General features: G+C 39.8%; 1 protein-coding gene across 1 annotated transcript; it reads right to left on the bottom strand.

Annotated features, from left to right (window-relative positions):
• Positions 1–201: 201 nt before the first annotated feature.
• On the bottom strand, positions 202–12,354 carry LOC142659986 (homeobox protein CDX-4-like). Its single transcript, XM_075836634.1, has 3 exons — positions 11,931–12,354; positions 1,843–1,988; positions 202–420 (listed from the first exon to the last, which is right to left on the bottom strand). Exons 1-3 carry the CDS (start codon positions 12,352–12,354, stop codon positions 202–204), a joined length of 789 nt encoding a protein of 262 aa, XP_075692749.1.
• Between the last annotated feature and the right edge of the window lie 9,173 nt (positions 12,355–21,527).

The following is a 21,527-nucleotide window of genomic DNA, read 5'->3' on the forward strand; positions in this document are numbered from 1 at the left end:
GCTGATCTCACAAGAAATGCTTTTAGTCCAATAAAGTTGTCTCACTCTTTGGGTCCATTTGGAGACATGGTAAGGATGCAGCTAATTTCCAATGTATTCTGAATTAGGGTTGCGTCCATGTTAGTCAATGCTGGTAAGGTGCTTGGCTTGTTGTTTGCACGCCTGCTTTTGTACAACAAATAATTATTTTCTTTATTAGGTTTAAGTAACTATTCGCTGTGAAACTGCAACCTGCGGTATGTTGTCCACTGACTGTAATCTAGCCATTGCATGTGACTGTTGATGTAATATAGCAGTCATATCTGCTGGACTGGCAGATCCAGAGTCACTTTGTACAGAGCACATATTGCCATCAAGCTGTCCTATTTTCTTGATTAGTTTTCTTTCCTTGGCTCGTCGGTTCTGAAACCAAATTTTTACCTGGAGTAATTAAAACAATAAAACATTAAAACATTTTAAATTATATTTTACAGACTGCAAACAATTAAATTATTGAAATGGTGTTTTAGTAGGGTTTTCTTTAATATGTCTCTTTGGTTGGTATAAGACTACATGGGTGTTAGGAAACGCCTATTCCTTTAATGATTTCCATGATTACTGTACTGGCTTCTGGGCGATTCTGTTTTTTCCTTGAGTCTATCTCTTTTCTCTATCTTTCTGCCTAGCAGACTTTCCTTCTCACTCAGTCTTTGCTTGTTATTTTTCCTTACCTTCAGGTGTCTTGATCAAGCTTCTGACTAAACCCCATACCTCTGACTTTTGGACTTCTTTTTGGAATACTGACCTTGGCTTGTCTCTCGTTAACACCTTGTGTGCTGATTTGGATTATCTGCCCCCGGCTGGCTCTGAGCAATGCTTTACCTGGTATCCACTTGCTTATTGATTTTGAACTTTCTGTTTAACATCTGGCCGTCTGGTTATCCTGTTTAGGTTTGCCTGCATTGCATCTCTTATCCAACATTGAACGCTTCTAAAATAACCTGGGTTCTATGCAGCAAAAAGCATCCCGGCTTGCGGTGGGCTCTGGCGAATACCATAGAGTAGCCTTGGACTGTTGATCAAAGTTATGGCGGATTTATATGCACGCTCTCTCCGAGCAGTTTCCAGAAGCCTTTGGGGAATCTCTCCTAGCAATTCCATAACAATGGGTATGTATATTATCAAGGGTTTATGACCTTTCTGAAATGTTTGTATTAGACCTCATGCATTACGGCATTTTATTGTGATATTGATATATTTTACTACTATGCCTTACCATTCTGTTCACTTTGGATGACCGCATTATCCTTGTTATGCCTGTACTATAAACTTACATATACCATAATGTGACGTCCTTTCTTGTTTTTGTGGAACTCTTTTTAAACTGTTATTTTTAATGTATATTCAATAAACTCTTACTTTCTTAGTATTGGTTCATTGAATATTATAGTGTGGCCTGTCATATACTTGCCTTGGCATATACAAGAGTATTAATTGCATGTGAGATATGTATTGCCTATGATTTAGTGTTTAACCTGTATGATAATACTGCAAAGCCGCATGCACGGAACATATATGGCAGGTCTGTGTTATTGATCAATAAGCACTACTAGTGCTGCTATTATATGGTATAGAATGGAGAATTGTACCATTTTTTTCTTGCAAATTACGGAAGAATCAATGGGGGGGGGGATCTTTGCGCCTCCATTTAAAATCAGAGACGCACGTAGGTACGTTATAGGCCCATAGTAGGCTGCGTATTATGGATTCATTCAACGTGTGTGCATAACGTTATCCTTACCATGCATAGATTCATCAGTTGTGTGTGAATGAATATAGCATGACAATTAATGAGCAGTATACCTGTCTGTCAGATAAACCCAAATTCATTGCAATTTCTGACTTTCTTCGAATGGTGATGTATCTATTGGAGAGAAATTCCTTCTCAAGTTGTAATCTCTGATAATCAGTGTAGACCACTCTGTATTTCTCTTTTGTTCTTGTCTTTCCTGTGCAATACAGAGAAATGAAAATGAAATTAATTCTATATTACACATTATGGAATTTGTTTATTAACCTATCTAACAATTTAAGCAACACACATTTTTAATTTCAGGGGACTTTTCTTTTTCCTTCCTCTTACCATGCTGTGACGGAGCACAAGTACATCGAGGGTTATGTGTAGGTTCTCAAGGCTAATGATCCACTTAGTGCCGCTGTTATCGCCGTTCAGGCAGGAGCACGTGGATTACACGTCCGGCTTCATGCGCTCCTAGCCATGCCCCCCAAGCAACACACATTTTTAATTATTACACCAGTTTATGTCATTTTTTCAAAAGGTAGATTCACTAACACTTATTTATTAAGCAATTGCATATATAGCGATCTCCCAGTATACTTTAACCCCTTAAGGACCTATTTTGGGCTTTCATCACGCAGGATTTTTTTTTTACTTTATCATTGCTGCATTCCAAAAGCCATCATTTTTTCTATTTTCCATCGATGTAGCCATTTGAGGGCTTGTTTTATGTGACATGAGTTGTATTTTCCAATGGCACCATTTTGAGGTACATATCATTTATTGATAAACTTTTGTCGGGGGAACGGAATAAAAACTTTTTTACGCTGTTTACTACACGGCATTAGATTTTATTGGCTCCATTTTGGGGTACATATAATTTATTGATTTAATATTGTTTAAAAAAAAATTTGGGTGGCAATGGGGAAAAAAAATTGTAAATCCACTATAGATTTTTGTAGTATTGTTTTTATTCACACCATCCACTGTGTAGTACAAATATGTTATATTTATTTTACGGGTCGTTATAATTATGGCTATATCCTATGTGTATTTTTTCTAGTGTACTATTTTTACTAAATAAACCATTATTTAGATTAAAAATAATTTTATTTTAATTGTTTTTATTATACTTAATTTAACTTTGTTTTATTAGTCTCACTAGGGTACTTAAAGCAACAAGTTCTTGTAAAATACTTTGGAAAACGTATTTCAAAGCATTATTGCCAGCCAGTGTTAATCTATTAGGCCATGCTTCTGACCTTTGTTAGGCCCCCAACTGCCATAGTTACCCCGATCTCATTGCGATCGGGCTGACAAAGGGAGCCCCCTATCAAACTCCTTAAGGTGCCGCAGTCGCAATAGGGGTTAATTAGCATCTTAGGGGTTAATCAGCTGGGATCAGAGCTCCTGTCCCATCACTGCGACATAATAGTTTGCGGGAACAATCCAGAAACCGTGACATACTATTAGGTCCCAGGGTGAGAAGGAGTTAAAAAATAAATACTCTGACAAACCCATCAAATGAATGCCAAAGGGGCACTCTTGGCCCATAGAAACCTATGAGAATGTTGCAGGCTATGGTATGCTGTTTTTTTTTTTCACTTTAAAAGCCATATACTTTAATGTAGACCAGAAAGGTAGTGCGAATAGAGCCTAGCGTGTGCATCATATAATACATATAATAAATCTTTTTCTTATGTGACTAGGGTCACTTGTATTTTACAGCTATTTAAGGTTACAGTTGCTAAACATAAGTTTCATTGTTGTAGTAAAAGTACCGGTGCTGTTAAACCTTATACAAATGTGTGGACCTTATTTATGAGGTCATTACTGCTAAAATTCAGCAAATTGTAGCAACAAGTGTTACATTTGACAGATTCACAAGAGTTCAGCAAAAACAACTTTTAAAGAGAACCTTTCACCTGCCCAAACATGTGCAACACGTAATAGGCAGGGCTTCACAAACCCTGTCTCACTTTAAATTTTTCTCCTATCTTCCTCCGTTATTTACATATCGGTGCCCTTATATTTGGCAGCCGATATGTAAATAACCCCCTGAAGTGTCAATGGGGCGTTTCTATCTAACTAAATGGCAAGAGGGCGTGATCTCTTCGCTCTGACACTGTCCAATCAGCTACGGACATTGTCAGGGCGGCTTGCGATGTGTTCCCTCCCACGAAAGCACACACAGACTGAGAGAGCGCTCTCTGCAGAACCACCAGTCTGTGTGTTCTCACGAGAGGGAACACAGCGCAAGCCGCCCTGACACTGTCCGTAGCTCATTGGACAGTGTCAAAGTAAAGAGCTCATGCCCCCTTGCCATTTAGTTAGATAGAAACGCCCCATTGAAATTTCAGGGGCTTATTTACATATCGGGCACCAAATATATCGGCACTGATGTGTTTGTGAGGCCCTGCCTATTACATGGGCAGGTGAAAGGTTCTCTTTAAGTAAAAACCTATGATGATGGGAGGTAGGGGAACTTCCCCTTTTCCAACCTAATGGCATCAGTCCTGGTCATAGAATGATATTATGGAATGGTAATGTAAACGCTTGCCTAGTATATTCTATATATATAACTTGTGCTGACATCATTAATACCTATATATTACGATTGTTCATTCATTTCTCTTAATTTAACCCCTTACAGCCCAAGCCTTTTTTTTTTTCATTTTACACTCCCCGCCTTCTACCGTGTTTCCCCGAAAGTAAGACAGTGTCTTACTTTCTTTTTATCCCCAAAAGCCCCACTATGTCTTACTTTCGGTGTATGTCTTATATTAGAAAAAAATTTTCGAATTTTTTGCACTTTACTTTATTATTTATTATTTTTTTATTACTATGGTCTGTCCCTCAAAGGTCAAAAAAGACCTTTGGGGAACTTTATATATATTTTTTTCTTTCTTTTACACCATCTTTTCCCCTGTAACTGGAGCTGCACAGCAGCCCCAGTTACAGGGGAAATCAGCCCTCTCATAGTGACGATTGTCACTAATAGGGCTGTGCTGGGTCTTGTTAGACCCAGCAGCAGTCAGTCACTAACGGGACCCGGCGATCATGTGACCTGTCACATGATCACCGGGAGGAATAGAGACAGCGCCGCTGCTGCTGTCTCTATTCCTATACACAGCGTTCATTGAACGCTGTGTAAAAACACATCGGAGAAGACAGAAGCAGCTAAAGCTGCTCCTATCCTCTCCTCAGGGTCCCCGGCAGTCACTGACAGCCGGAGACCCGACATTCAGCTGCCCGATCGCGCGGGCAGCAAGTTAAAACCCGAGCCGTAAAAAGTCTATGGCTCGGGTTTTAAGGAGGAGGCGGCATTGACAAGTGCTGGGGGTGACGTATGGGGAGGGGGGCGGCGCGGAAGTGGGCAGGAGGCGGCAATACCCCCGTGTTTCCCCGAAAGTAAGACATATGTCTTACTTTCGGGGTACGGCTTATATTAGCCGACCCCCCTGAAACCCCCGATACGTCTTACAATCGGGGGTGTCTTACTATCGGGGAAACACGGTATGAGCCGTAACTTTTTTATTTTTCCGTCAATCGAGTGTTGTGAAGGCTTGTTTTTGCGGGAGGAGTTGTAGTTTCTATTGGCACCATTTATAGTACCATATAATGTACTGGGAAACTGAAAAAAAATTGTATGTGGGGTGGAATTGGGAACATGGGTTTCGTTTTTACATCTTTCACCGTGCGGTAAAAACAACAAATTTACTTTTTTCTACTGGTCAATACGATTATGGCGATACCAAATTTATATAGTTTTTTTTAAATGCTGCTGCAGAATCAACTGTAGCCTCGGGTGCCGATGTGTCCTCGCTCGTCCGACACGATGCAGGACCTGGGGCAGGAAGTGAGTGACGTCACAGCGTGATCTCTCGAGAACACGCTGTGTGTCTGCACTGCCAGAAGCTGGGCGTTCTGAAGAGAAGTGGATGATACTTCTCGTCAGAACGTCCAGCTAGTAAAAGTAGTAAAAACGCCCCGATGTACGCACATAATACACGCCCAGTTGGACTTTTACTTTAAACACGCCCACTTGGACTTTTGCAAGCCTCATTTGCAGAAATACAAAAATGGTCATAACTTGGCCAAAAATGCTCGTTTTTTTAAAATAAAAACGTTACTGTAATCTACATTGCAGCGCCTATCTGCTGCAATAGCAGATAGGGGTTGCAAAATCTGGTGACAGAGCCTCTTTAACAAGGGCTGAGTGATGGCAGTCCTGAGGGCCTTCATTAGGCTCCTGGGCTGCTATGACAACAATTGGCACCCCGCGATCGCATTGTGGGGGCACCGATGAGCTGTCGGAGGGGGCCCCCCCTCTCTTTAACACCCCAGATGCTGCGGTTACGATTGACCACAGAATTTGTGGGGTTAAAAGGCCAGGAACAGTGCGATCTTTGTTCCTGATCATTAGTGCCGGGTGTCAGCTGTAAAACGCAGCGTATGGAGCGCACTCAGCTTGTGAGCGCGCTCCATACTTCTCCCCCTGCACAGTGACATGCACTTATGTCATGGTGCGTGAAGGGGTTAAAATTAAGGTTCATCATCTACCAGTACAAATTTGGGAATTGTCTAAATATCAATTACAACTATTATAAATGTTTCACTTTTTGATTTTTTTTTGCCTCTTACTAGTGTTATTTGCAATACTTCATTTTACAGTCTCACCTATGATCACATAATTTTCTGTAAATTTATAATTGCATTATTAGAGGAGAGTTATCTTCAGATTATTTTCAACTTCACACTGCCAGGGAGATCACAATAAACAACTTTCCTCTAAAATGAGCTTGTGGAGGAGGGGTGACCAGAGTGCCATCAGTAGTTGTCTTCATACTGTTAATAGGGGCTCTTTTGAATTGGAAGGCTTTTTAACAAAGTTGTGCAACGAGGATTTAATGTGTATAATCTCCCCCCCATGGCAGATGTCCGGAGAGAGAAGGATTGGGAATGTTGGATTTCAACATGACCAATCCTTTGTTCCCACAGAGAGATAAGCCACTGCCAGAGAGGTCTGCCAGTTGTTTATTCTCCTTTTTCCCCCAAAAATAAACATGCCTGCTCAGCCAAACGTGCATGTATTTGAGGACATTTTCCCATGATGGTCAAAAAGTAACATTTTAGTCTCATCTGACCAGAGAACCTTCTACCATGTCTTTGCGGTGTTTGCCACATGCTATTTGGCAAACTCCAAACATTTTCTTATGTTTTTAAAAAAAATAAAAAATAAAAAAGCAATGGCTTTGTTTATTACCACTCTTCCATAAAGCCCCACTCTGTGGAGTGTACGGCTTATAGAGGTCCTATGGACAGATAGTTCCATCTCCGCTGTGGATCTCTGGAGCTCCTTCAGTTTTATCGTTGGTGTCTCTTTAATCTATGATTAATACCCTCCTTGCCCGGTCTGTGAGTTTGGGTGGACGGCCTTCTTTTGTCTGATTTGTAGTTGTGCCATATTCTTTCCATTTAGTTATTCTGGATTTATTGGTGCTCCATAACCCAATTCTGATCTTTGCTTCTCCACAACTTGGTTTCTCACGAGTTTGGAGAGCTCCTTCAGGTTTTCTTGCTTAGGCCCCATGCACAAGACTAAAAGGGTTTTTACTGTCTGCAAATACGGATCTGCAAATACGGATGCACGTAGGCATCCATAATTCTATGGACGAATCCATTCCGCAATTGCGTACAAGTATAGGACATATTCTATATTTTGCAGATCATTTCTACGGCCCAGACACATATCCGTAAATATACGGAAAGGGGTCTGAGGCCTGTAGAAATGAATGGGTCCGCAATTTCATCCATAATTAACTGATCCGTAATTACAGATGAAAACTACGGTTGTGTGCATGAGGCCTTAGACTTGCAGACTCAGGTGCCATTCAGAACAGGTGTATTTCTAGTTACATCATGTGACGGATCGTGTGACAGTTTGATTGCATACATGGAGACCTTATTCAACCAATTATGTGACTTCTGTACTTATGTGGTTTGATCGGATCTTATTTGGGGGTTTAATAGCAAGGAGGCAGAATACATATGCATCCACTTCTTTTTAGTTTTTAGTTTTTTTTTTTAAACAAATTTTTTTTATATCCCATTGTAATAAATTTGGACTATTTTGTCAGGTCCATTACATAAAATACAATTTTTAATTTTTTGTCAGGTTCATTACATAAAATAAAATTTAAAATCCATTTTAATTTCAGGTTGTAATGCAACAAAACGGAAAAAACACCAAGTGAGGAATACTTTCGCATGGCAGCGTACATCAACAATAAACTAATCGCAGATCTTCATTTAAACTGGATAATTATCATTATAATTGCTCAGAAATGAGAGAATAGTAACAATAATTGGACAGCATAAATGGGCGACCATAAGAAAGTTTACCCTTGACTGGAGTTTGGCTTTGTGTTTGCATTTAATATGCAAAATTATATTCCATATGAAAAAAAAATAGTGCATACCTATCTCATAAAGCATAAGATCTCGCTGAACCAATGCCCCTCTGCCTCCTGGCATTGTAGATTGGAGCGTGAATGATGATATATTTTTCTGCCTACACCTACTCTTCACTAGACTGTGCTGCATCTAATAATAGGCAACAATGCAGTCTATGGAGGTGGTTTAGTGTACACTACAGTCTATATGTGGGGAAGCAGATTCCTAAATCAAGATTAAGGACTATAAGGCCGGGTTCCCATGGGACGGATACGCTGCCTATCTGACCTGAAACCCGCAGTACATTCCGCAAAAAATTCAGACGGAAATTCCGCTGCGTAATTAAGCGCACATACTTACCCCCTCCCTCCACTGACGTCCACTCTGGCCTCCCTAGATGACGTTGCAGGCCATGTGACGCTGCAGTCTGTGATTAGCTACAGCAGGTACATGGGATGCTGGACTGCACGAATAAGGATGGCGTTCTGGGTAACTATGTTTGTTTCTTTTCCGCGGCGTTGCGATTTTTTCGCCGTAAACGCTGCGAATACTCTGCAAAAGTCACAACACATGGCTTTCTGCTGCGGGTTTTGCATCCCCGTGGAATTCAATGGGGAAAACCCGCATAAGAGAATCAATGAAAACGCAGTAGTAAAATTTCCGCACCACAGGTCAAAATATTAACGTTCACGCTGCGGTTTTTTTCCACAGTGTGGGCATAAGATTTACTAAATCTCACCCACTTTGCTGCTACTGTAAACGCTACAGAATTTCCGCACAGAATTCCATTGCGGAAAATCCGCAGCGTTTAAGGTAAGTGGGAACCCGGCCTTAGATTAATCATGTTAGTTGCTACTATCCATGTTCCTTTAGACTTTAAAGCTATGCTTTTCAATATAACTATACAAGAAAAAAAACAAAACATATACAAGCTGGTATATACTTTTTTTTAAGGATCAGAAGAAGACATATGCAACTATACAGGCATACCGTTGCATATGTCGGAGGCATTTGTTTGGTAGAACCATTTGAATAGATCCTACCAAACGTGATCACTGAACATGCTATGCACCTAGCCTAAATTTGGAAGACTCAGGGCCTCCCATCTACCAAGTGCCATTTACTGGTGTCTTCTTATTTGACAAAGTGGTCTTTGGAACCTTTCAGGCACCGGAGCCGATTGCAACCGCAACCTCTGCACTCCTTATGAAAGAAATGCTAACCCTGTCATTACAAAAACCTGGCAGTTGTAGTATAAGTGTTGTGTCATATTACATAGTTAGATCCTGGCCATACACATAAGATTTAAGGTGGCCATATACAGTATATTGGATAACTATTGTCTGAATACTTGTTTGGCCGACAGTTATTTCTCCCTAATTCCACTTATACATGCACTCTGGGCCGAGCATGCGTGCTTATTTCATTGTAGAGAGAATTCCCCCTGCCATCTGCCATCATGGAGAGTGGGGAGCACCCCATACGCACCATTAGCACCTTTACGGTTCAAATTGCTTAGGAAAATAAAGATTGAACAGATTGGTTATTAACTCCAATAATTAAAGTTAAAAAAAACTAAGGCCAGGTTTACATACCGTATATTTGTTGCAGCATTTTGGTTATGGAAGCCACACAGAAATTCTGCAACAAAGTACAGTACACTGTGAGTGAATGGGGTTTTAGGCGGATTATCAGGCTGGTTCAACAGTATATTATTTACGCTGTATGTGAACCCAGTCTTATCTGGCAGGATTGAGCCCACACAGGCTCTTCCGGTTGTTCTATATTGGCTGTGGTCTCACATCTTGTTTGACCAGTTTCATTGCAAAGAACCTGTCATTCTAAGGCTGCCATATATAGAACAATATTTTGTCCGATCAGAAGAAGAGTAAATACTATAAATTGATCTGAGGAAGTGAAACAAATCAAAGTTGGCCATACTGAGTAAGCTGGCCGTATACATTAGAAATGTGTCAGCAGATGATCTGCTGGAAATATAAAGCTGGCCATACACATAGGATTTTGATCGCCAGAAAGCGGCCAATCAATGGTCCGTGGGATCGGTCAACTGAATTGGCAGACCAGAAAGCAATTTAAAAAAAAATACATACAATTGTATTTTCAGCCAGCCAACGACGAAAAAATCCAACCTGGCTGATCACATTTTTGGCAACAGTTTGGCTGACAATTATCTTATGTGTATGGTCAGCTTAACATAATAAAGGTTGGACAGGTTTGGATTTTAAAGGGGTTGTATGAAATTTGAAAACATGACTGCCTTCTTCCAGAAATAGCAGCATTCATGTTCACGGGCTATGTGTAGTATGGCAGCCTAACCTCATCTAAATGAATAACACTGAGCTGAAATACCAGACACAGCTTATAAACAAGTGTAGCACTGACCCTAGAAGAAGGCAGCCATGTTTTTCAAATTTCATACAATACCTTTAAATATTCCAGTCCTTTATATCTACAAGAGATAAGCAGCACAAAGCACTTGGTAGCCACCTAGCTCCCTCCTCCTATTGAAATAACGTGCACACTTGGCGGAGCAGAACATTTACATTTATGGGGAAGTTGACTGAGCAAGTGTTTGACTGACTGACATAAACATAGGTATGGCCAGACACCTAGTGGACAGTCTAAAGATAGTCCAAGCTTTACAACTATAAAATTACCTCAATGGTTTCTGTTTATCTAAGTCTATAGTGAACATAAAATATTACGTTTATGATTAGTAGTGTGTTATATTATCGCTTTTTTCTTGTAAAAAATTTACAAGTGACTGAGGTAAAATTACTAGGACTATTGTACATTTCTTTAGAAGGAAATTTCATGTACACAGCATTGCTATACATTAGCTTGTGTTTTGCTTTGTTTATTGTATATCATTTTGTACTACATGGATGGTAGTTTCTGCAGTGCGTGTCTTCTCCAAATCATAGACCAAAAGACTAAAAGTGCCATGATCATCAACGCAATTTTGTAGCACCTATTGGGGTTGTTTTCCTGCTTTCCTAACGCACGGGGTCTTGCCCGGCTAGGAAGTTTTTACTTTTGTCAATTGCATCAATGTTTAAATATATTCTACTCCAATATCTATATAGTAGTTACTGGTTTAAAGTGGGTTCATGCGCTGCAGAGTATTTTCTACAGCAGAACCCAGAAAAAATCTACAGTAAACCCGCAAATATTAAAATGCTTATTTATATGCAGTTGTTGCCATGGATTGCAATACAATAGGAAAGAAATCTGCATTCATTTAATGGATTTTAATTTCTGTATTATATTAAAAAATCCACTCCGATTTTAGTCTACTAAATAGGATATATAAAGACCCCATTCAAGGTTTGATTTTCAGCCCAAAATCTGACCTAATTCCAAGATAATTACGCCACAAAACAACTTTCACATTTATTTATTTTTTTGCTTTTTTACATCTAATTCAATAATGCATTGTATATATTATATACATACATTACAAATTCCGCCTTGCTCTTTTTGGTAGAATTAAGACCAGTAAGTCCAGGTTCAATACTTGCTTTTTACTTGTTGTTACACATTGTAGAATCTCTCTGCACTATGTTCTCTGCTATGACAAATTACTCAATGTTTCAAAGTAAAGATTGCTAATTGCTTAACACATTGTATTAACTTAAATTGTGATCTGTGAGAAAGTCATATATGCGTATCTTACCGATGGGATTTGTGTGCATTGTTTTCTTTGCCCAGTCACAAGGTTGGTGTCTTTGGTTATTGGGTGATGGCTGAATATTCACTGTATCAAGAGGCATTTCCCCAGATCCAGAGTGGTTCACGTCTCTATAGTTATAGGAGTCATAAGTTGTCTGTCCATTAGACAATCCAGATATTATAGGAGAACTGGTTCCAGAGATTCCAGACCCATAGTAATTGTATTCTTCTACTGCCATTCCATAATTGTTTTCCCACAAGCTTGAAGGATGTCCATGATTGTTCATGCCATGTACATTATGGTACCCCATATAATTTGAGTAGTGAGGGCTTGCTGAAAAATTCTGCGCTGGTAAACTGCCATTTATGTTCTTTCTACATTCAGGATACATGCTGTTCTCTTGGTCCACAAAGTAACTTACATACATTGTTGTTATGTTTGCTGGTTGTAAACCTTAGGACATGATTATTCCAAGCTCACAGGTTTTCTTTCATTGTTTTCTTTTCCTTATTTTCTATTGCTTATCCCAAATATCTTTCAGTTACTTCTGGTGGTATAGTTCCAAGCTCAACAAGTTGTCTCTTCTGATGTAGAGTTTGCAACCACCTCCTTTGAAAGTCCATTAGCATTGCAATGAAAAAAGAAGCATGCAGCGAACTCCACCTTGCTGTAGGTTATGGTGCTTCCTTTTCCCAGCTGTCCCTTCTAAAGTCCCCACCCTAAAAGCAGTTCAATTTATGGTAGGGTAATAGCAATAGGTAAAGTATTAAGCTGCCTTACAAAAACTGCATGTGATTCTTATGTTGTCCTTTAAAATTCTGACTGTGCACTCTTAATTTTTAGGAATACACTTGAGCGTTGTCTGGGATAATAATATAATTGTAAATTTTTTTACCCATAATTGAATATTTAGTAGGAATATTGTTGATTGTCTTAGCAAATCTGCCGGAATAATGTTGCAAATTATGCCAAAAAAAGTGGATTACATGGCATGTATGTACGTATTTATTATGTGATTTAGACACTTTTTACCTCAAAAGTGTAAAAACTAAGGGGCGTGGGTAAGAGAAGCTGTTAAATATGCCAAGTTTACAAAATATTGTTTATGTATGTCTACCATCAGATAGTGAAGAAGAGAAAATTGTCTAACAAACCAAGTGAATTGCACCAAATGTATCATGCCATCTTGATAAATCTGGTGTGATTTGCACCATTTTTGCTGACAAATTCATAATTCCTTCAACACTTTTGATACATTTTCTCATCTGTCATTTGCCAATAGGATCAGTAGTTAGAAAGGGTGCATGTTGCCATGAAGAGCATGTTATCTATTAGCAGAGTAGAAGTACTAGTAAGAATTTGTAATCATTTTTATCTCTACCTTGTATATAAAGTATTTTTCTTCTACACATTTAGACACTTTCCTACTGCCCTCTTGTCACAATCTTGTACGCTACTGTTCCTTGTAGTACGCATTAAAGAAGTTGAATTTGCAATTGGAAATGTGTCAGAATTTTGATTCTCTTTACTTTAAAGGTAAACAGTCATGGAGGTTTTTTTTCTCTCCCTTTACTATCATAAATATCTTAGGAGTCATAAATCATATTCCTAGTCTTCTTTCTTTTTAACCTTCAGACATATTACAGAGTCCACAGGCTTTCAGATACAGAATAAACCACTGCATTCTTAGCCTTTTAATTCCAATTGTACATTTTACAAAACATAATTCTAAACAAATAACAGTAATAATGTATCTAGAGGGGTTGTCTCCCACATCAATAACGGGGAGTCCACTGCTGGGAATCTTCCTCATCATAAGATTGCAGGATTGCAGCTTTTGTGCCAAGTTCACCAGCCTGAGAACTATATACTTGTCACGTTGGGTACGTGGGCCCACTGGACCGTACCGCCTTAACGGTATGGCAGCTGGCCAACAGGACGCAGGTCAAAGTCTATAGTTCATATAGGTGTACCTGAAGTAGCTTCGGACAGTAGCAAGGCAGGATCGGAAGGGACTTTGGCAGCAGGCGGACACCAGGTGTGGTGTAACAGGACAGGCATGGTATATGGCACAGCACAACTCCAACTCGATACGGCACTTGACCAGATAGCACGGGATACAGGTAGCAGGAACGGGAAACACTAGGGAACTAGAAGACACTAGGAGACCATTTGCAGAGACAAACTAAGGTAACGACAACAAAGCTCAGGCAAGCCAGGAAGGGGCTGGGCCCTTCTTATAGTCCAGGGTGCTCATGGGCTAATTTGGCACTTAACTCACACATGCGTGCGCTCTGGCTCCTTAAGGCTGGACTGAGCTCACTAGCGCACCCTAGTGGTCACTGTGGAAAAGGACGACCGCATGTGCAGACATCTCTGGAGAGTAGGGCATCGACCGGATGGAAGGAGTTTGTGGTCAGCGACCACGGACGTTACAATACTGACACAGCTACCCATTTTAGCTAATAATAAAGGGTTATTTATAGATGGCCGAGACAATCTTTTTTTGTGGTAATGGAATAACACGCCACAGAATAAAACCTCTACCCCTTCTGTTATCCCATTGACCATAAAAGGAAATATGGGGGGAATTTATCAAAGCCTTTACACCACTTTTATGGCGTAGAAAATGTGCAATTATTGCAGGCGCCATTTTTGTAACTTTTTACATCAGGGTTTAGTGGAAGGGGCGAGGGCTTCCTACTGACCCACAGATTTACTGTCACTTATGCCAGAAATTGGTGTAAGTTATAGTTCAAATCTATGTCTGCTCATGCGCCACCTTTGCTTTTGATATATAAAACTAAAAGCACATTTACAGCTTGACCACTACAACTTCTATGCCATTTTTTCATTTTTTTAGAGCGAGAAGATAAATTCACAAATTTGGTGCAATTTTAGATGCAGTTTTTTAACCTGTGCAATTTCTGCCGAAATCAGGCTTAAACTGAATTATAAATGTGGAGCAGTGTGTTCAGTTGGGATACAGCACCTCCAGAATATTTTGCTGACAGCACTGATTGGTTCCAGTTCTACACACACTACGGATATTTCGATCTCACTTCATCTATAGCTGTGGCTCACATTTAGTTTATGTGTACGGAATGCTTTTAAACCTCCTAAACCTCCTGAAAAATGTGGCTAGTACAAGTGTTGCTAGTTATGTTCACAGATGTAGACTCTTAATGTTACTAGAAGTAGGAAGATTTTGTGTTTTTTTTTAGGCTGGTTTTCACCAGGGTCCTCCAGAAGGAGGAATGGACCTCCATGTTGCAGCCAACAGATTTGCATGAATAGTGACTACTTATTCGACACAAACAGGCCACGGTGACATGCTGTTGCCAGAAAATACTGGTGCATTCTCTAATCTACCACAATTTTACAGATGAGTTTAGATGAGATGAACTGTGGTTTAAGGGCCCTTTCACACCGGTCAATTACCTGGCAAACGAGCGCTCATAAAACGCTTGTTGCTGATAATTTCCCTGTGTAAACAGGGCAACGATCAGCCGATGAACGAGCAAACTCTCGTTCATCGGCTGATCGTATAGTTTTAAAAAAGTAAAATATTATCGTTGTCGGCAGCGGATCTCCCTGTGTAAACAGGGAGATGTGCTGCCGACATGATAGAAATGTATGGGGGCGAGCGATTTTAGTAACGAGTGCTTGTCCCCATACATTACTGATAATTGCTCCTTATGAAATAAGCAAACGAGCGTCGATCAATGAGATATCTTGTTGAACGGCGCTCGTTCACACGGCCCTCGTCGGGCAGTGTAATAAGACCTTATTTGAGAACATGTGGCCAATGCAGGAGAGAAGAAGTGAACAGCAAGAGCGCCAGGGAACAGATAATATAATCTATCAGCTAGGAAGTAAGAACTAAGTGTGAAATTAAGATAAAGACTGGGAGCAAGGTCAAAACATAGCTAGAATTTGTCACTGGTTCAGCGGGGACATTTGTCCACTAGGAAATTGCAACTGCTGTAAAGAGGCTCTGTCACTACATTATAAGTGCCCTATCTCCTACATAAGGAGATGGGCGCTATAATGTAGGTGACAGCAGTGCTTTTTATTAAAAAAAGCTATTTTCACCACGTTATTAGCGATTTTAGCTTTATGCTAATGAGTTTCTCAATGGACAACTGGGCGTGTTTTACTATTGACCAAGTGGGCATTGTACAGAGGAGTGTATGACGCTGACCAATCAGCGTCATACACTCCTCTTCATTCATTTAGTCAGCGCATAGGGATCCTTTTAGATCAGTATGTGTTGGCTTATACTAATACATTAACGATACTGAAGTGTTTAGACAGTAAATAGACATTCCACGGGATGTCTATTCACAATCTCTGCACTTCGTTAATGTTTCTGTGGTAGTTACAGCAGAGCAAGCGTAATCCCGCAAGATTACGCTGTAGATGACAGGTTACAACGAGATTACGCTTGCTCTGCTGTAACTATCACAGAAACATTAATGAAGTGCAGAAAGTGTCTAAACACTTCAGTATCGTTAATGTGTTCGTATAAGACAGCACATACTGATCTAAAAGGATCCCTATGCGCTGACTAAATGAATGGAGAGAAGTGTATGACGCTGATTGGTCAGCGTCATACACTCCTCTGTACAATGCCCACTTGGTCAATAGTAAAACACGCCCAGTTGTCCATTGAGAAACTCATTAGCAAAAAGCTAAAATCGCTAATAACGTGGTGAAAATAGATCGTTTTTTAAAATAAAAAGCACTGCTGTCACCTACATCATAGCGCCCATCTCTTTATGTAGGAGATAGGGCACTTATAATGTGGTGACAGAGCCTCTTTAACAAGGGCTGCACTGAGAATCCAAACTTAGTTAATCCCTGGTGATGTCATAGACATTTGCTTTCAGCCTCACACCATAGATGTAAAGATTTTAACTCCATACAATCAGAATGCTGGTTAGGAAAGAAGTAAGTTTGAGAAAGATTTTCAACAATATGAATGTTGTTGTTTTTTTTACCATGGAAAATGATTTGTATTGTGGGAAATATCGTGGTCTTGTATTGCTCCACATGGACTTTTCTCGGACATGATAAAGTAAATAAACGGCCTGATCATAGTATTTACCCCAACGACCGAGAGATTTTTATCATTAACGATCATAAACAAGTTATTTGTTAACAGTAATTATTATGTCTGACCAACTACAGGGTGGATTTTCACATTACCATGTGCGTGTTTGCAGGAGCCTTTTACAGTCATCGGCATAGGAATGCCTGTTCTCCTAATGTCAGACTGTGATCTCTGACTGTTATAAAGGAATCATTCACATCCTCTTGAAAACTGTGTGCAAACACTGTCCAATTGTTGGCAATAATAACAATCACAACAATCAACTCAGATTTGCAAACTGTAATCCAAATCTAAAGATGACTATTCACATACGATGGATTGCTTCTAGTTCACAGTTGTCTTTCCCGACCTCCCCAAAAACATGGCTGAACTTGTATGTTTATCTAATAGGGGAGAGGAAGACAAACAGCTGCCAGACACTTCTGACCACAGCGTATCCACTGGCAGAACAAAGTATATGGCATGTTAAAATCCAATTCCCTCGACATCTGCAGCTGCAAATAATTTGGACGTCCCATCAGATTGATGGGGAACCATTACTAAATTGTTGGGGATGAACTGTGTAAGGGCAGTCATGATGTGCTGATGGCCATGACAACAACCACTCTGCAGTTTTCCTGTGGTTATGCTTGGCTATAGATGTAAAGATTCTTCCATGTTTTAAATCGCTTTCCAAATTTTATTTTGCAGTCAGAATGCTCTTAAGCCATACACAAGCAGATATTTTTCACAATGTAAACTTAATGGTAACGTGGGTAATATTTAGCATTTTTATATGTAAAGTAATGTAAATTTTGGAATTGTAGATCGTGCAACTAATGACCAATAAACATTTTGATAAATTCATTCTTGGTGGAAATTAATCCCTTTTAACACCCCCGACAAAACAATTATCACTAGCAAACATAAAATAATTTGGATTGTTAAGGATTATCGTTACATCGATGGCCGCCTTAACCTGGATTTGCATAATAGGATTATTCAGTAGAAAAATACTCAGAAGGCCATTCCATCATGTTAATTAAAGTAGCTCTAAAGCTTGATTTTAGAATAATATTTCTACTATACTTACTTTATGCCACAAAATTGATCTTCGTTCTTGAGGTATACAGTATGTGTGTACACCGGAATGGAATCACTTCTTTCACTTTGGGTGTTACCTTTGATAAAGTTACATTTACATATAGAACCAAGGAGGAGAGGGTGATAAGTCAATGGCAGACCACTCTGGCAGTTGTATATCTCCCACAGGAACAAAGGACCGAGCATGTTAAAACCTATCTTGCCCAATCCTTCTTTCTCCTGACATTTGCCATCGCAGGACAGTCGGGAACACCCATACACATTAGATTATTGGCCAATTTACACACATAGAATTCAGCCCAATCAGATCAATATCTAAACAATTTACATGAGTGAGTCATTTTAGGCTACGGATACATTAAAGTTGCATACAAGTCGCATGACCAAAAAATGTTTTCGTTTTGTCTCCGACTTGCTGTCGTACGACTATTATAGGGTGTGATTTGATTATCAGTCGCATGTGATATAAGCGTTACAACATCCAAAAGACACCCAAAAAAAAATAATCGCTCACATGTTGTAATGAGTAGCAGTCGCACTTACATTAAGGTCTATGCATGCAAATTCATTAGCATATCGTGGTTTTAAGTGGTAACGCAACGACAATCACAATCGTTATTTGCGATGTTACATTGCAACATTGTAATCTTCATGTCGCGCAATCAGAGTCACTAATTAACCCTAGCCTTACTCACACTTACCAAAATTAAACTCTCTTGTTCCTTGTAATTGAGTTGCCTTTCAGATAATTTCAGATTACTATTTACCCACTACAATAGTGATAATGGTGTTCATCAAACCAAAATATTTAAAGCGGTGCCTCTACACGCTTTGGCGATCACTTGACATTTCACTACTGGTCTTGAAAAAAAAATCAAGCAACGTGTTTACATGTGGCGATTCCTCAATATTGCGATTCAATTTTAATCATAGTCACATGTTACAGATTCGGCGCACTAAAGTCTAGTTTAACCTCTTCCTGCTGCAGCCACTTTTGACCTTCCTGACATAGCCTTATTTTTCAAATCTGACGTGTCAATTTATGTCAATGTCAATTTATGTGGTAATAACTTTAGAATGCTCTTACCTATCCAAGCGATTCTGAGACTGTTTTCCTGTGACACATTGTACTTTAAGTTCGTGGTAAAATGTGGTCGATACATTCAGTATTTAATTGTGAAAAACACCAAAATGTAGCGAACAATTGCGAAAAATAGCATTTTTCTAAATTTAAATGTATCTGCTTGTAAAAAACATGGTAATACCACACAAAATAGTTGCTAATTATCATTTCCCATATGTCTACCTTACTTTAGATTGGCATCGTTTTTTGAACATCCTTTTATTTTTCTAGGACGTTGCACGGTTTAGAACTTTAGCAGAAATTTCTCACCTTTTTCAAGACAATTTCAAAAGGCTATTTTTACAGGGACCAGTTCAGTTGTGAAGTGGCTTTGAGGGGCCTATACAATACAAACCCCCATAAGTTACCACATTTTAAAAACTGCCTCCCTCAAGGTATTCAAAACAGCATTTAGAAAGTTTTTTTTACCCCTTTAGGCGTTTCACAAGAATTGAAGCAAAATAGAGGTGAAATGTAAATTATTATTTTTTTTTGCAGAGATTCATATTCAATCATTTTTTTTCTGTAACACAGAAGGTTTTTTTTTACCAGAGAAACGCAACTTAAAATGTATTACCCAGATTCTGCAGTTTTTAGAAATATCCCACATGTGGACCTAGTGTACTAATGAACTGAAACACAGGCCTCAGAAGCAAAGGAGCACATAGAGGATTTTGGGGCCTTATTTTTATTAGAATATAATTTAGGCACCATGTCAGGTTCAAAGAGGAAACACCCCAAAAAAGACCCCATTTTGGAAACTACACCCACAAGGAATTCATCTAAGGGTCTAGTGAGCATTTTGACCCCACAGGTGTTTCATAGATTTTATTAGAATTTGTATGTGAAAATGAAAAATTATTTTTTTTTTCCAATAAGATGTAGTTTTAGCTCAAACAACCCATTGTCCACAAGGAATAAAGAAAAAAAATGGTCCCTAACATTAGTAAAGCAACTTCTCTGTAGTATGGAAATACCCCATATGTGGGCATAAACTGCTGTTTGGGCACACGGTAGAGCTCAAAAGAGAAGGAGCGCCATTTGGCTTTTGGAGTACAGATTTTGCTGGATTGGTTTCTTGGCACCATTTTGCTTTTGCAAAGCCCCTAAGGTACCAGTACAGTGAAAAATAAAACCCAAAAGTGACTCCATTTACAAAACGACACCCCTTGAGGAATTAATCTAGGATTGTAGTAAGTATTTTGACCCCACAGGTGTTTCATAGATTTTATTAGAATTTGGCAGTGAAAATAAAAACAAAAGAAAATCCCTTTTCTTCAATAATTTTTCATTTTCTCAACAAATAAAGAAGAAAAAGCACCCCAACATTTGTAAAGCAATTTCTCCCGAGTATAGCAATACCCCATTTGTGGTCATAAACTGCTGTTTGGGCACACGGTAGGGCTCAGAAGGGAAGGAGCGCCATTTGGCTTTTGGAGTGCAGCTTTTGCCGGATTGGTTTCAGGGCGCTATGTCGCATTTGCAAATCCCCTGTGGGACCAAAACAGTGGAAACACCCCAGAAGTGACCCCATTTGGGAAACTACACCCCTCAAGGTATTCACCTAGGGGTGTAATGAGCATGTTAACACCGCAGGTGTTTTCCAGAAATTAGTGTGCACTCGATGTTGTAGGGTGAAAATTAGAATTTTTCCATAGATGTGCCAATATGGGGTGCCCAGCTTGCGCTACCATAACAAGACAGCTGTAAAGGATCTGCCAGAAACAGGTTCTGTGTCATTGCCCATAGGTAATCAGTCTGCACCTGCTTCTATGTCTGTGAGACTGACTCCATCTTCCACCACTCAGGATGGCAGGCTTAGGAGTGGGAGAGCCTATCACAGCCTGGCCAGACGGAGCTAGCTCCCGCCCTCTGTCTATTTATACCTGCCTTTCCTGTTCCTCCTTTGCTTGTGATTCTTCTATGCTGGTTTCCTGGCCCTGCTGCAGCTTCTTGAACTACTGACCCTCTGCTTGTTATTGACCTTGGCTTTACTGACCACTCTTCTGCTCTGCGTTTTTGTACCTCGCTCATCTCCTGGTTTAACTCGGCTTGTTCACCTCGCTTGTTGCTCACGGTGTTCCCGTGGGCAACTTCCCCATTTCCCTGGCTTCTTTGTACCCTTGTCTGTTTGTCTGTCGTGCACCTATTGAGTGTAGGGACCGTCGCCCAGTTGTACCCCGTCGCCTAGGGCGGGTTGTTGCAAGTAGGCAGGGACTGAGTGGCGGGTAGATTAGGGCTCACCTGTCTGTCTCCCTACCCCGACATTACAACAGCT

Source organism: Rhinoderma darwinii, chromosome 8 (genome assembly GCF_050947455.1).
Source record: "Rhinoderma darwinii isolate aRhiDar2 chromosome 8, aRhiDar2.hap1, whole genome shotgun sequence".
Classification (NCBI taxonomy): Eukaryota; Metazoa; Chordata; class Amphibia; order Anura; family Rhinodermatidae; genus Rhinoderma; species Rhinoderma darwinii.

Excerpts from the sequence above, each read along its gene's own strand:
- LOC142659986 (XM_075836634.1), bottom strand. The coding sequence starts at position 12,354 with ATGTATGTAAGTTACTTTGTGGACCAAGAGAACAGCATGTATCCTGAA. Across the intron at positions 1,989-11,930 it reads AATGCACACAAATCCCATCG|GAAAGACAAGAACAAAAGAG; the intron begins GTAAGATACGCA and ends TGTATTGCACAG. Across the intron at positions 421-1,842 it reads TGGGTTTATCTGACAGACAG|GTAAAAATTTGGTTTCAGAA; the intron begins GTATACTGCTCA and ends TAATTACTCCAG.